The sequence below is a fragment of the Haliotis rubra genome, unplaced genomic scaffold (genome assembly GCF_003918875.1).
Source record: "Haliotis rubra isolate DU_JTF1 unplaced genomic scaffold, ASM391887v1 Scf436, whole genome shotgun sequence".
Lineage (NCBI taxonomy): Eukaryota > Metazoa > Mollusca > Gastropoda > Lepetellida > Haliotidae > Haliotis > Haliotis rubra.
This window is the reverse complement of record NW_025767120.1, coordinates 467,444-483,680: the sequence shown is the minus strand read 5'-3', so window position 1 is coordinate 483,680 and position 16,237 is coordinate 467,444. Positions and strand designations below refer to the sequence as shown.

The window sequence follows — 16,237 nt, the reverse complement described above, 5'->3', positions numbered from 1 at the left end:
TAAGAAGAAATTTCAAAGTCTTGTATGATAATTAACAAAGAAATTAGTTATTCCAAAAAGCAAGAAAATGGTTCAACAAACAAAATAAATCTGTGTTAAAGCACAGAACAACTGGTCTTAGCCCTTCCTGACTTTTAGTCGTCATATGAGTGAAATATTCTCAAGCACGACGTTAAACCCATTTTCACCTCACCTCACCTTCCTGACTTTTACGCAGAAGATAATTCAAACTTGTGGTTGATAGTATGAGCTCCCCACCTTGGAGGTACAGTAACACACATTCTGTTAGGTCATACAATATAACCATCAAATACAAATTTCAGTTGGCTCTAAAGTCACTTGGTACATTACATATTCTGCTTTAAAATCACTATGCTGAAGTCAGCATTGGAAAATGTATACTGATGGAACAAAAAACAGGTGAAGACACTGTAATTGCTTTGAAAGTCTAAAAAAGCAGTTTATCTGATGATGAAACTTATGAATTGATTTCAACAATCAGTCAAGTGCAAGAAACACTTCCTCAGTTATTCAGATATATGTGAAACTTTCAACACAATTCCAACATGGTTCTTGACACAACACTATGGGTTCTGTGAGCTCAAACATGACCTCAATAACCTACGTGTTAGGTAATGCCTCTCTTACAAACATAAAACATTATTCTGTTCCAGAAACAAACAATATTCAGCTTAGAAGTCGATACATCCTGTGTATACAATTCAAGTGAAACATTGTTGTCGTCCCATAATATACTTGTACAACATAGGCTCAGTAAAAGAGGTTGGAATCAGCTCTATGTGTAGTCAGGTTCACCTTCAAGTAATTATGGTTCCAACTACTCACACAACACTACTACTACATGACACTGTACTAGATTGTTTAAATACTCAAATTAAGGTTAAGAAATTGCATTTACTTCTTGACAAGGATGATTTTATGTATTCTTAGTTTCATCTTAATTCTTTGGTCTGATCTACATTAAACAAATTTTCCAATTTGGAAGTTAAGGACTTTCAATATTGTTTTATGAAAGTAATGCTGCTATCGAAATACTGATGTTTCTAATTCATGGTTATGCTATTAGTACATGTATTTTGGTAAGACATAGCTTTGACCACATGTCCATGATTGTGATATGATACAACTTGGTTGTGACTGTGTGTTTTAGCCCATGTTAGCAATAATGTGTCATATGGTATCAAATGGTGAGACACTGGTACTTCATGGTTGTAATACTGTGTAATATGGTACTAAATGTTCAGGAAACTGTGTCATAGAATTATTCATTTGCTGCTGCATGCACATAATGTGCTCCAGTTGGACAAGATAACAGTGGAGATAGAAAGAACAAGATGCATATCATACTTACACCTTGCACCTCGCAGCACAAAGCCGAAGCCTTCAGGGCCTTTGTGTAGCACCACTCTCTTCGGGGCATACTCACTGAAACAAACAACAAACAGCATAAAATGTAGGATAAACAAACATCTTCATCTAATCATATTATCATCATTACATTTCAGTTACTTTGATCTTATATAAAGCTTGAGAAGAAGCTTGAGAACAAGTGGAAAGTTTCTTGGGTGGTTATTATCATATCACAGCTTTACAGTTACACCTTGTATGATCACACCAAATGTGCATATGAAGTCTTTGTCAAAGCTCTTAGGATAGACCTGGGTCTTGCAGGAATAAATCCATGACTGAGAACTACAAAAGTACCCATTTCTGCCAAAAAACGGTCAACATACATTGCCCTCAAACTCAGCCACACTCAGGCACAAAAACAATGATATTGGTTATTGATACCCCATTAAGTGTTCAGTGAAAGAACACTACTGCCTCACATGGACAAACAGGAACACTATTACAAGGGTATTAAACAGGATGTAGTTTCAGTTTGAAAACGGACCCTATTGCAGTTGATGATGATCATGTGAAAGCCACAAGGATGTCTCATGGATTATGAGATAAGATCATTTTGTTACACAACTTTGAAACACTGACAAGGAAATGAACACAAACAGGTGTTAGTGGTTATAGGTGCTGTGAAATAATTTCATTTTTTTCATCAATATTGCAACATTTGTGTCATTAAATTCAACTTCTCAACATGTGAGTAGGAGGACTGACAAGAAACTTCCACATTGTTAGGCAAATCAGTTTACTAACACACCCATCAAGTGTCAGGTTATTCCCAGTACACATCTTAACCTACAAACTACCATCATCATGTGACTCCTGAGACAGCATAATTAGTTAGATGTTTTGTCATGTGTGTTGACCGAAGCAAATAAGAGGGGAGTGCTCCCTGGCATGTCTGGATGATGATGCTTGTATCACCATACTGCATCATCCTACTCATACCTGTTTATCCACCACACTCAAAGTTCAAGTGTTCATTATTAAACAATGGAGTTTTCCACATATGGTAAATCTGATGACTGAATCAATCCTGCTGCCGATATTGTGATTTGGGGTAGAAATGAGATTTATGGACTGGGATGCAAGTTGAATTAGCATTCACTTTTTCTCTCTTCTTTACTTCAGTGTTGAATTATTTAGCTGTGAATACACTCTCACCCCTGCCCCATATATCTTGACTTAATCTCCTTTTCTCACAACTACCTATGTATGTCAGCAGATAGTTATGTAGAAAGAAGATATGTGTAGGTAAATACTATTTATAGATACAGGATCATATAAGGCAATCCTTTGTTTAACCCTTTCAGTATAAGTGACCAGGTCATGTGTCAATAAGGGATACATATATCACATCTGATCTCTGAATCCACTTTGATGAAAACCCCATAGTTGCTTGATCTGAAGGTATGAATTGTGGCTTTAACATCCAACCATATTTATGAGTGCAACATCACCTCCTGTGGAGTTCAAGAAAACATTTGTCCGCTAATCTTACTGACAAAAAATATCACCTGACAGAAGCAATTTATTACATATATTAATGAAACATGACAGTACTATATTAGAGATCCATTTATTATTTGACAGCCTACTGAGTGAATGAATGTCCAAACCTAAGCTTACACTCTCCTACACCTTACAACCTGCCAATATCAATGAAAAGAGAACAGTTGACATTTTCCCAGCCCAGCCACAGTGTGGGCGAAACTATTCTTCTCTGCAAAATGGTTGACATTTTTAATCAACCAAGACACAATTTACTAATGGTGTATTTTCTGGTAATGGAACAATTTAACTCATTGTGTCTAGTCCTGGAAAATGTGTCAATATATTGATTATTCATATTGTCTGTCACACTTATATATAGCTAATACCACTGTGATATTAACAATTAAAATATGGACACATCTCAGTTCTTGTCATGGGTAATTTGTAGGTACATAACTAGACACATACAGTAATATCAGGTCTGGCAAACAAGTAACTGGCCATTTGTAGGCCATGTACAAGTACACCAATCTAGAAGCCTACTTCGAGGATGAAGCCAAAGGGTTGTAGGTGATGAGGGTAGCCTGCACCTTGTACCCAACTCTCCTTGGGGACCTCTGAAATACTGAGCCAGTGTTGCCCATAATGTCCTGGTGTCCTCACACATGGAGATTTCCAGGACTACATTTCTACTTGTGTCATATATACCTGACTGGCTTATCTTTCATATTGGGTCAACTGGGACATATGACTTTTGCTGGTGTCTTGCCAGAAAAAGAAATGTTTGTTTAAAAGATTACAGTGCAGAATGAGTAATGCTCTTATCTTATTGTGAATATTATTATATCTTTATAAGAATACAAATAAATGATTTTGTCTGAAATGAATACTATCATGGGTAATTATGATTGTGCAGACTATAAATAACTAATGAAATATACTGCATCTGGTGTTGAAATCATTCAGCCAACAATACAAGATGGGTTATTTTGGTAAGAAGTATAAGCCATGACATATTTTATCTTAAGTGTCATGAAGCGAGAAACCAGTGAAAGTTCAATAAGCTACACTAATGCAATTTGTTCCCATGTGATCTATTTTTTTGTTCTACATGAATCAGATTTGCTTCATAAAAAGCACTTTCACAGCATTTTCAATTACAGTGAACAAAGAATGGCATTTAAGCAGCCATGACAACAACAGCATATTAAACCAACCAACAGACTGTGTGGGATTCTCAGAAATATTAAACAGGGTATGATGGTCATAATGATTATATTGGTCTAGAACACAGATACGCTGTGAATTATTCAATCAATGTTCTCTGAAACTGGACTAATCATTCTAAATGTTTCCATCTGAATGTGACTGATCATGTGACACAACATGGGCATGTGATTGGTGGAGCTGCCAGGACAGACAGACTGAGAAAACTCTACACGGAGTAGACACTAAAGTGGACCACAGAAGCTGGCCCAAGCGTTTGGACATATACTTTTGGCAAGTAGTTGCTGAAAACTTGTTTAACAGCTGTCCATATTACTTGATAGAAGATTCATTATTCAACATGAAAAAAAAAACACATTAATAAATACTTGCATTAACATAATAGCAATAATGTAATGAGAGCATTTACATATGATATACTTAAGATCATTGTTATTGGAAACAGGGAACATTAGACTACAAATCAAGCTAATCATCAATTATTGTCAATGAAGAAGTGCGTACATAGGTAAATTGTAACATATGGGTTATGTGAGAAATGTTAGAGAAGAAACACATACATGACCCCCAACCTTACATCCTGACTAGAGTCCATTTACAGAGAAAAACGTTGCATAGAATCCTGCTCCAAGATATAAGTTATCAACACAACATCCCACAACTAGAAGCTGTTACCAAATGACTTCATCCTCAGGCAAAACAAACTTCAGATGTTTCAAAAATGAAATTGTTTGGCCAGTAGCTACTAAAATGTTTGATTGATCATACTGTCAGGCAAACTGCCCTGCCTTGAGTTTGGTATCCCCTCGAAGCTTAACTCACAATATGAACACCAAGATATCAGACTTTCTGATATTTCCAAAAGACATATATATCACGAGATAAAACTTAAAGAATGTGTGCAGGAGTTAAAATATATACTATATAATAATAATAATAATAATAGTCCATTTATATTGCGCGTTTATCCATGCACATTGCATGCTCAAAGCTGACATAATACTAGTAAAACATTTACAACTGCTCGACTTAAAAGTTGAACTTAATCATTTCATAGTTGTGTAGTTCATGTTTACTGTCACACCTTTGCATGGTGAGGCTCAAAACTGAAAATCATGTTTATGTGAGTTCCTGTGAAGTGATTATAATCATATATAACTTGTCATGGAACATAGGTTTGTCTTCTGATGATATTACAGATTATCAGTGTCTTACAAGAGGTAGGTCCTCCTATCAGATAGTATGCATGGACAGAGATGTGTTACTACATCGTAAGGTTGCGTTTCTTGTATTTTCATTCAATTTCACCATGTTTTGCCATGAGGGTAATCTTCTTCACCTTGTTATCTTTTAGATTTTGGTAAAAAAAATCTGGATATATTTTATTTGGTAATTAAGGGATATAATTGTTTAATATCAAAAGTTATTCAAATATTTACTGCTTTATATCTAGATTTTATGACTGGGTGGGTCTGGTTTTACTTTTTTTTTTTACCCTGGATGTCAAATTAATTTTCAGATGTATCCTGATTACTAATGTAAGTGTCCCCTTGAGATGGCTGGTAAAGGTTACACATTCATGTTCTATATTCTGAGCTATCATCTGAGATGTCATTAATCATATCTGTTCAGTAAGCCAAGCAGTTAGCAAAGAAGGAAGGCTTCCTTGATATCCAGTGCAAATACTGCCATTGATAATATTATCTGGGAACAAATTTCAGATTGATTTTCTGAAACAGTTGATATCAATACTTCCCAGAATGACAGACTTCCTTTTCCTGACGCCGGACATTATTCAGATGACATTAATCAGGATAATTGACACAATTCATTAATGCCTGCCTGCCTAATCAAAGTGTTGTATCTTCCCTGATTATCAATGAAGCTAAAAATATAAGTCAACTTATATTCAGTGGATAGGGGTTTAAAGAAGAAATGAGAGACAGCAATGATTTAACAATTAACTAATACAACTCTCTGGGTGTAATAGGTTAATGAGCCAAAACACTGCTAGCATACATTGTATCAATATATCTGACTGTCCCTAAGGAAAATTGAATATTATCCTTCTGGCCTCAGAAGCATATAACTGAGGCAAACTGGCTTCAGGGCTAGCAGCTAGAGCTTGCATAATAACTCAATTTTATTCCTTGCCCAAGGGTACATGTATTCCTTGTCACTACATTTAAAGTCTCATAACAAACTTTAAACACATCTCTTCCATGAGAAATTCTTAGAGTTCAAATCAATTAAAAATCTCTAAGTGATGTCAATAACATCCCTAATGATTTCTTACATCATTACCAGTAAAGTAACTGACATAACACGTCATTTATGCAATTCTGATGTCAATATATGTAAACCCTTAATGTGACTTATCTCATCATTATATGCCCTAGCAGCATGTTTCTGTCAAACTGGCTTGATTTACTGGGGGTATACTTAAACGCCACATTACACAAGTGACTTGCACACAATTTAACGCCAGATGACTTGAATGAAAGTCTGGCAGTCATCATCATTCAACTGGTTTATTCTCTACGACCCATTCTGTTGTACTATTTGCTTAAGGAACAGGTACCATGTGGGTCTACAATCCACCTATATCATGCATGCCACCATAAAGTATTTATTGACCTATCCATCAAACACAGCTTTCTACTCAAGATCTAAGTACGTAGTTTGGCCAAGTTCCAACCTATTGACCCTTTAGACTTTCCATGAGGGTATACCCTTGGGCCCTCTGGTTTCGTGCTTGGGGAGACATAGATAGACTCTCAAATTGTCCTTGTAGTCCACAAACCCTGCTTATTGCTATAAGGGAGTATAGGCTTTAATAGACTCTACATTCTTACTTCCAACAGACACAGCCTAGAGGCATATGCTGATCCTAATTTTTTATTGTTGGAGCACATGAACCTGATTCAGCTTAGAAATATGAGAATTGAAGGAGTTGAGTCTGTATTTTGCAAATCACAAAGTAGACTCTGGCTATGTGTGGATGTATCGGTACAGCCTCAAGTTGGGAGGACAGACATACAGAACGTTTGCCCTTCCACCCAGTAGTTGGTGTTACACCAATATTGGTGAAGGGTGTATGGTGTGGGTAGATTATCATTCGGACAATTCTTCTTGGCTTTGCACTGTAGGCCTTCTGATGGACCAAGCTGCCCTGATACTAATAATATACAAATCTTTTTGGCTTTTCACCTGCTAATGAAACAGATACAGTAATTTCAACCACCATTTCACTTTACAGAGATGTATGAATGCAACAACCATTTGACCTAAGTGTCCCCTGCCTATCCTGCCAAGTCACAAGGTCATACATCCCAGTTGATCCACTGGCCACATTTCACAGCATCAGGTAGGCTGTCCCATACAGCAGACGAGAGACAAACAAAGGTCTGATCAAGAAGTATTAAAAGTATTCACAGACTACACATTCCATGCCAGATCAGTGGGTGCACTCAGTAACACCTCTGCTTACTCATATATCATTTTGATTAATCATACTTAGATGCTATCAGGGTGGCCACCTATGGGTTCTAACTGACAATTGTGTTTTGTTAAATCACTTCTGATTACACTGATAGCCCTACACATTCCAAAACATAAAGATTGCCATCTACATCTGAAACGATATTGTCTAGATCAGTTTGGCTCAGTGAGATTAAATTTCAATGACTCAACATACAGTCTTTTTCTATCAGAAAAGTTCACTGCATAACCAAAGGTTCACAGGAAAAATCTGTACAGGCACAGAAACCACAGTACAAGATGAGATTGACATAAATATCCTTTTACTAAACATCTAATTATGGTATCCAAAATCATATCCTTAAACAATATATCAAATATTCACAAGACACTGAATATGAAAAACATCCACGGTATGTTAACATGAGTTAAGTAAAATCAAATTTAATTTGTTAATGCTGTGCAATTTCCTATCTGGAACACTTCCAAGGAAGCCAGTCTAACCAATTAATATTTTAAGTGAAACTTCTGATTGGTTAAAATGAAGTACCTTACTAAACATTTACTTGTCAACCCAATAAATCACATTTAAATCTTCTGAATATTTATTGATAATTTCACAACCATGGCTTAACAAAACATTTGATATGAAAATTCATTTACTGCTCTACATCTTAAATATCACAACAAATGATAAAAGAGAACTGTATATAAAAATGATATTAATACAATAAGACTATATAACTGAACAGATGTATCTAAACATATCAGATAACTGATGTCCAATATCTAAACTATCAGAAGTCAGGTAATATCAATACCAAACTGTTCAGATTGATAATACCAACTCTCCTTACCTCAAAGGTGCTGTATCATATCAGCTTAACCCCATCGTGTTGTGTAATTATTCATAAGAGTATACAATACAAGGACATGCATCTCTCTCAGTACTCACATTACACTTTACACAATAGGTGCTTGAATTACCTAACAAGAACTTGTTTACACATTTTAACAACCTTGTAATCCTATCACTTAAAGCGTCACATATATTATTGATACTGATTGCATTAAGAGTTTAAGTAACCATCCATCAAACAATACTATATTTATAAACAAGAATGCAATCATTGCACAAAAACAGCATGGACTTTGTATGATGAGTTCAGTGTAGGTGTCATTACATAACTTGTTACTGGACTACATGCATGGAAATGTATCTTGGCATGTTTCTCAAAACTCGCTTTTTTAGCAATGTCCTTTTAGTAACATATCACTTACCATTTTAGTAAATTATGTATGTGGAACATGAAACTTTCAATAACAATACAGAAAAGCATCCATACAAGTCCATGTTGAGGAATACATAAAACTAATGAATAATGAAAACACATTCTTCATTATTCCAAATATTCAACAAAACACTAAATTGCTTATAACATTCATGATAATTTACCTGGTTCAAACATAGCAAAAAAGGAAACCATACCTTTTTCAGTATAAACAGGTACTGATAACATAATCTCATGGTGGCATTATTGCTGATTAGAATATGATGTTGATCTGGGCCTCACCGAAAAGGAAGTAAACTGTCACAAGGAAACACTTTAAGTTGACACATTGACTTGAGATACCAAGTGCACTTCTCTATCACCTTAAGAATACATTTAACACAACATGCAACAGACTAACTTTGACACAGTTGTTCATCATTTCCCTTCCCATCTTGAGAGAATATCTAATAATTTGACTTCTATAAAGTTAGCATTGTCCATAATGCAAGCAGAGATACATGATTGAATAATGACCAAATAGAGTGAACAATATGCCTTAACATTAGATCCTGAGCACTATCAGATATATGTTGAGTTATCAGTGTTTCAAGACAGTACTGATATAAAATTACATCATAAATGATAACAGTTTGACATGTTTAGTAACATCTTGCTAATGGAATTCTTCATCATTCATAAACTCAACATATAAATGGACAGGTGTAAGTGGGTGAAAACAATTTCAGTTATTTACAGCCAGATGATATAATCTGTGTAATGAATCAGTTCTTCTGTATGCAGGTGAACCCAACCCTGAGGCAGTAGAGCAATTGCTAGGGCAGCCCCCTCAGGCCTCGGGGACCTTCACTGTTTTCAAGATACATGCAAGCTTTGTTCTCTACATGACATGTCTATAAGAAAAAGGGATAACCAGATGATGAAAGTATGTTAACATTCATGAAAATATAGCCCTTATGTCAACAGCTGTTAAGTGTGTGGTTTGCCTCAAGCAATGTCAAATTATATGAGTTTACATTAACACAATGTAATTCATAAAAAACACAATGTGGTCTGCTTCTTCTGTTTGATTGGCATTTTTGAAGCTGATGAGTAATAAGAAAGTAAGATACTTTATGGATAACAACTTCTTTATTATATATGATGCGACGCTTCAGTATAAATTCTTATACCATTGCAAGAGTATAAGCATCTATGCTGAAACGACGCATCATATATCAAAAAAGAAGTTGTTATCCATAAAGTATCTTACTTTGTTATGACACTATTTTAATAATCTGATTTCTCTTATTTACCTAAACAAGTTAAGATATTCTGAGTACTAAGTTGATTCAAACACAGTTACTTATTCCAATTCAATATCAATATTGAACAGACATATACTACCTAAATGTCAATATGAAATATTCCAACAAAGAATAATTGTCTGTACATTTAAGTATACAGTATGCACTTCATAGCCAGAGACCTGTTATTATCATTCCTTCCAGATGAAAGGCCTCCAAGCAATATCAAGCATAAAGGCATGTGACATTAAAATTATTGGTATTGTCAATTGTTGATATTTGACCTACATCTGAAGTGCTATCACTTCGAATTCACATTAGGTATATTTCATGAATGTCTTTCTGCTTCACTGAGTTTTATAACATCTAGGTTATAACAGTCCCAATCATTATTTCTGATACAAGCTTCACCCTCAAGCAAAATATTTGCGCCTTTTGAAAACATCAATAACCAGGCTTGTTTCCTTAAGACGGAAAAAAATTACTATTTTTTACTTTTCTCAACAGTTGAAGGCTTTCTTTTCAAACACAATCAAGATCAAATGAACTTCCTATTATGCCCTTTGTAAAGAATTATTCATTTCTTTCATGTGGCGATACATCTTATAAAACCAAGAAAAGAGCTAAAAGCAATATCATACAGAAGTATTTATTTCACTGAGTGTATGAAATCCTAGACAATGATTGCTTTGGATTGAAAAAAGACTTGCTCTCCAAACCAATCAAACCTATCTGAACAAAAGATATCATAGAAAGATATTTCCAACAAGAAGAGTAAGAGAACCAAAATTCTTACGATATCCTACATCCAACAGCAGCATAACATCAGTGAAAAAAAAAACGACTGTAGTTTTAACATAAATATTAAGCAGATTCCTACCCAAATCTGACCAGTTTTGAAAGGTAATGTTGTCTGTAGCGCTTTGGCTGTCGGGTGAGTCTGTCTGGAAGCATTTTAAATCTCCACCACCACCACCAGCACTGTGATCAGCACCTGGGCACACACAACAAGCCTGCTAACCTTCTCTCTCTCTCTACAGTACAGAGTGGCATATACGCAGAGGGTCTCGAGTATAACACATCTCCTGTACTTACACTGCAGTGACATTTCAGACTCAACTTTTTGTTCTGAATAAAGCACTACCCCATTCCTGCACATTTTTGTTGTCAAACTTTGACGAAAAGAAAAGTATTCACACAAACTCTAAACTTTATCCTAACTCTGGAAGAGAAATACTTTTCACTACCTGCTTGAAATTTTGTTTCAGTCATCAATAAAATAATAACAAAAGTTCACTCAGTTAACCCAACTTGACTCAAAACTTTCCTATAGGCAGTGATTTATATATTTTTAATATTAATAGCAGGTATCAACATCAACATTTCAGACACTTTATACATGACAGGTATGTCATTGAAAAAATATAGCCTTTAGTAAAAGTGAAGAAGATAAGTTGTATAAAAACTGGATGCTATACCATGCTATTGCAAATTTTAAGTTATTTCTTCATGATAATGTCCTTCATTTTTTTATGATGTTGAACCCAAACAATTTATTGTAATTTGATGAAAAATTCTTTGAGTGTGTGGTGAGCGAAAATAATTCCTGTATTCCATTACCAGCTTGTACCAGACTTTACAGTGCCCTGGCTGTACTGTCGAGATTGTAACAGGGAATCAGAAAATAAAAAATTTAATCCTAAAAATATATAGCAGATATAAAACTGAACTTATGATAAAAGATACTAAAACTGCATCATTTTGTTGTTTTGATACACAATTCACACACAGAGTTCCAGACCAATCCATGACAAAACTCTGAATTACCCATCACTGGCCATCATATGAAAATTATTAAATCTTTCAATAAGTTTCAATCCATTGGAAGAAATCAATACAATATATACTAGTAGCATGTACATGAATATGTAAGAAGTTTATTTGTGTATGATAAGCCAGCATATGTGTTGAGGTGAGAACATGTGTTATTGATGTATAGTATTGTTACTACACACGGGGAATAAATCCCCATCTGTTGCCTCATAATGTGTGCTATCTGCAGGCTGTTCCACACTTCATGGACTGTCAATACTTACATACCGACACAATACAGTACAGGTCAAACTGTCAATATAAAGTCAAAACAATAATACATAAGGTCTACTGACTTCATGTGACCTTGGCTGGGAACAATGAAACTGTTTCTATGACAATAAACTCACTACTGATCATCTGTAATGAATTTTTAATTTCGAACAATATTCGAACAAATGCAAGCGGAAAATACAATAATCTAATTCTTTGAAAAAGCTTGTAAATTCAAACAGAAGTATCTCTTATCTCCATGGTGACCCATAATTCCCCAAACACAACAGTTGAGTACATCTATATTTGAAATTGATCAAATCCAATGATGTTAGAAACCATCTAAGATAATCAATATCAGACTACAAAGAGACACACAATATACTTTGGTATTGACATATCAACATTCCACAAGTCATGTTATGCCTGGATGATTGTGTGACCAAGAATTTGGAATGCCAATCATAAATTATCTGTAAACTGAATGGAGAAACTGTGAACAGTTATTGAGAAGTAGCATACATTCACTGACAAACAGGATGTCCCTACAACATTACACACAATCTCCACACAATCCCTCTCTCTGGAGTTTCCATACCAACAAGTCTACAGTTTTAAACTATGTTGTGGTCACGCTGAAACAGAATAGCTTTTATCAAGTAGTATCTCAGTGGGCCTGGATTGACAAATATCCTGAGATGAGAGATATATTGTATGCAGCCATGAGTCACTGAAGTAAACATCACAATACCCAGCCCATGTGTTTATGGGAAACCACAGGAATTTACGTGGGTTACAGAAGACTGGATTTCATAATGTTCATGATTATGGATACTCACATCGCAGGCAATGTTTGTCCTTTAGTTATATCATAAACATTATTGTAATCAGTTGATGATAATTATTTTAAGTTATAAGAATTGAAATATTCAATGCATCAGAACCCACCTTTGTTGATAAACTGGTATAGAAGTTGTGTATATCTTTCTTTCCCTTGATAAGGAACCATATACTTGTTCTAAACGCAACAAGTCGGGAGCACTGGAATGTAAATATTTCCTTCGTAGTCCAATGTTTGGGGTTGGGGGAGGTGGAACTGTAGGGGGTTGGCTCGAGGGACCATCCTCAAAATCTATAGGCACTGCCCTTAATCGAAGCTTAGGTCTCATATACACATCCTCAATAGGTTTTTGCACATAATTCCAATTCCTAGGCATCATGTTTGGGTTCACAGTAGCATATTTTTTCTCCATTTTTCTCCTCTTTTTTTCTTCCTTTTTTAATCGTTTTTCTTCCTCTTTTATTCTTTTCTTTTCCCTTTTCATGGCTTTTTTATCCAAGTCCCTTGAACCAAACAATGATGGCATACTCGAAAATTTAGCTTTTGACTTCAACAGATTTGAAGTTCGATTTTGTGTCCCGTATAACTCCTGAGGGTCGTAGTAATTCCCCATCATGATAATATCACTGTTAGTTTCAGAAGTCACAAAAGTACCAGTATCCTTGGTATTCCCAATATGGGGATGTGAGTGTCTTGATCCACTGTTTATCTTAGTCCTTACAGGGAGACTGTTATAATGTGTGGCCGAAGTGAGTGCGGCAGAGGCCACCTCACGACCTGTTTCACCTGCCGCTGGAATCCGCTCTATGCCAGAACTCCTCACAGGCCAAACCACTGTCCCTCTTGAGGTGATATTTGTCTGTGTGGAGTCATAAACAGTGTGTGGAGATAGCTGGCCATGTACACTGTTGTGTATGACTGTATGACTGTGGACCGGGGAGTGCTGACCAGGTACAACTCCGTTCCCTGATTTATCAGTTCTTTGAAACACCTGAGGGGGTGTGGACTGTGCCCGCTTTTGATAAAGTCGACTGAGTGAGCCCCCTTCAGTCCAGGCTTCTGTGGGCACACTAAGGCGGGTTGACGATGCCCCAACCCTTGCTCCTGCTTTTGATGCTGGTGTATTTACCCTGTCTCTGTGGTCACCTGGTCTGAGAAAGCTGTCAGCCTCTGTTGTGTCCCGTGGACTTGGTGTAATATACACTGCAGCCCTAGGGTTGGGATGCAGATCATTCACAGACTTGTGTGCCCCATACACCACACCATTCTCCAGTGTGTGTATAGCTTTAACTGGCTGGAGGCCGGTCTGACTCTGATGCTTGTACCTGTGTCGTGGTAGAGTGGCCAGGTGAAATGAGGTGTCACGACTGCCTGGGGCTCCCACCTCATGTTTCACTCCATCGGGCAAAGCCATATACTTGTTGACTGGAAACTGGCTATTTGATTTGTTGCTGTCCTGAGACACACTCACTTGTTTCTCCTCACCCATTGTGTGCAGCTTCTTAATTGCCCGTTGGGTCATAGTAACTGATTAGCCTTGGCCATTAATCCCACAAAGCAGGTCGGTATAATCTCCAGACAAAACAAAAGGTGTAAGCAGTAGTTTAAACACAACTCTCTTTGTTCTTCATCTCAGTAGTCCATCTCAATGTGACAATGTCTGTCTCCAACAGCACACTTTCTAGAGCAGCAGATTCCTGACTAATCAATACACTAGTTTCCCTATGACACCAATCACTAGCAAGTAGTTGCCGGCAGATGTCACTTCTACCCAGGTAAATCCTGCTGTCCTCAACAAAACACACACGCACGGGTTAACGACTTGTATTATAATGAGAGATTCTCACTGAATTTCCTGCATATATTTTATTTGGGCAATCCTGAAAAGCTTACATTGTGTGGGGCCTTTGATCGTAGTATTGACATTACTCATCAGGGGACGGGCTTCCACAATGAAAGCGCCATGAGTCTATGACAGCTGGATTCATTTTCAACAAAACACTTCATGGTCACGCCTAAAACCAGGTCATATTCACTTCGGGATATTACACAAGACCCTTTATATATTTTATGAACACCGGCTGACTCAGAATTAAATCCTATTTATTATTCATAATGGGTAGACATAATGGAGGACAAAGTAATACCTGTTCTTTCAAACACAGAAACCTGTAAGCAACCTTTATAAGAAAAAAACCCCAGACATTCCTAAATGTAAAATTTTAAAATTAACAATAACACACAAACAAATCTTCCCCAAATATTCTCCTCAGAATGGATCATACATTACATTTATATCAATCCTAACCAGGTCCACTTGACTGGCAAAATATGATATTATATTATACTTGTTTATGTACACCTGTACACCATCACTTGGAAAAGTTGTGTGTGTTCTGGGTCATCTACAGAAATTCACTCCTATTCATGGTCATGCAGGGCGAGACAGATCATGACATTTTTTTTCAGAGATTAAAGACAAAGAGAAACTGAATTCCCAAACATGGCCAAGGTGTAAAAATTGTATCAATTTGCAGTTTAATTGTCTGTGATGTTGTGTTGGACTGCCATGGCAAACACACAACACACCTCTGTCCACCCAATAAGTATGTCAAGCATGCTCACTGATAGCTTATTATCATGCGTGGTGATTCACTCAACTATTTATAGTTACATATAAAGGTATTCCTCGGCTGGGGCTAGCCCAAATCAATATTAAGACACAGGTACGCCAACAACACAGACGTGAAGCCACATTTGGTCTGGGTTTGGTTGAGTTTATCTGAAGATACATGAATTCATCATCATTATTTAAATTAAATGTGACTTTATTTCATTGTCACAAAGATTCATGTTCTTCATAAATCACCTGAAGAAGTCAGATCAATAGGATCTCCATGTAAACAAATACAATGTGAATCATTACCTTGTCATTGTGTGTATTATTGACAAAACAGCTGTATCCATTGCAACAATTATCTAACAAAAGATTGATTAATGCTAATATTTAATACAGTCCACATACACTATTTATCAATAACTGCAAGGTATTTGACAATTAAATCTTTTATTCCAAATATACCTTTTTTTCAAATTGAAAACTTGATATG

The 16,237-nt window shown here is 36.1% G+C and overlaps 1 protein-coding gene across 1 annotated transcript in view; it reads right to left on the bottom strand.

Moving 5' to 3' along the window:
* LOC124289198 overlaps window positions 1-16,237 on the bottom strand; it is a 101,587-nt gene that overhangs the window by 17,280 nt on the left and 68,070 nt on the right. The window contains exons 19-20 of the mRNA XM_046725804.1: window positions 13,235-14,654; window positions 1,373-1,446 (exon numbers count right to left, since the gene is read on the bottom strand). Coding sequence (XP_046581760.1) covers window positions 1,373-1,446; window positions 13,235-14,654 — 1,494 coding nt within the window. The remainder of the gene's footprint in view (window positions 1-1,372; window positions 1,447-13,234; window positions 14,655-16,237) is intronic.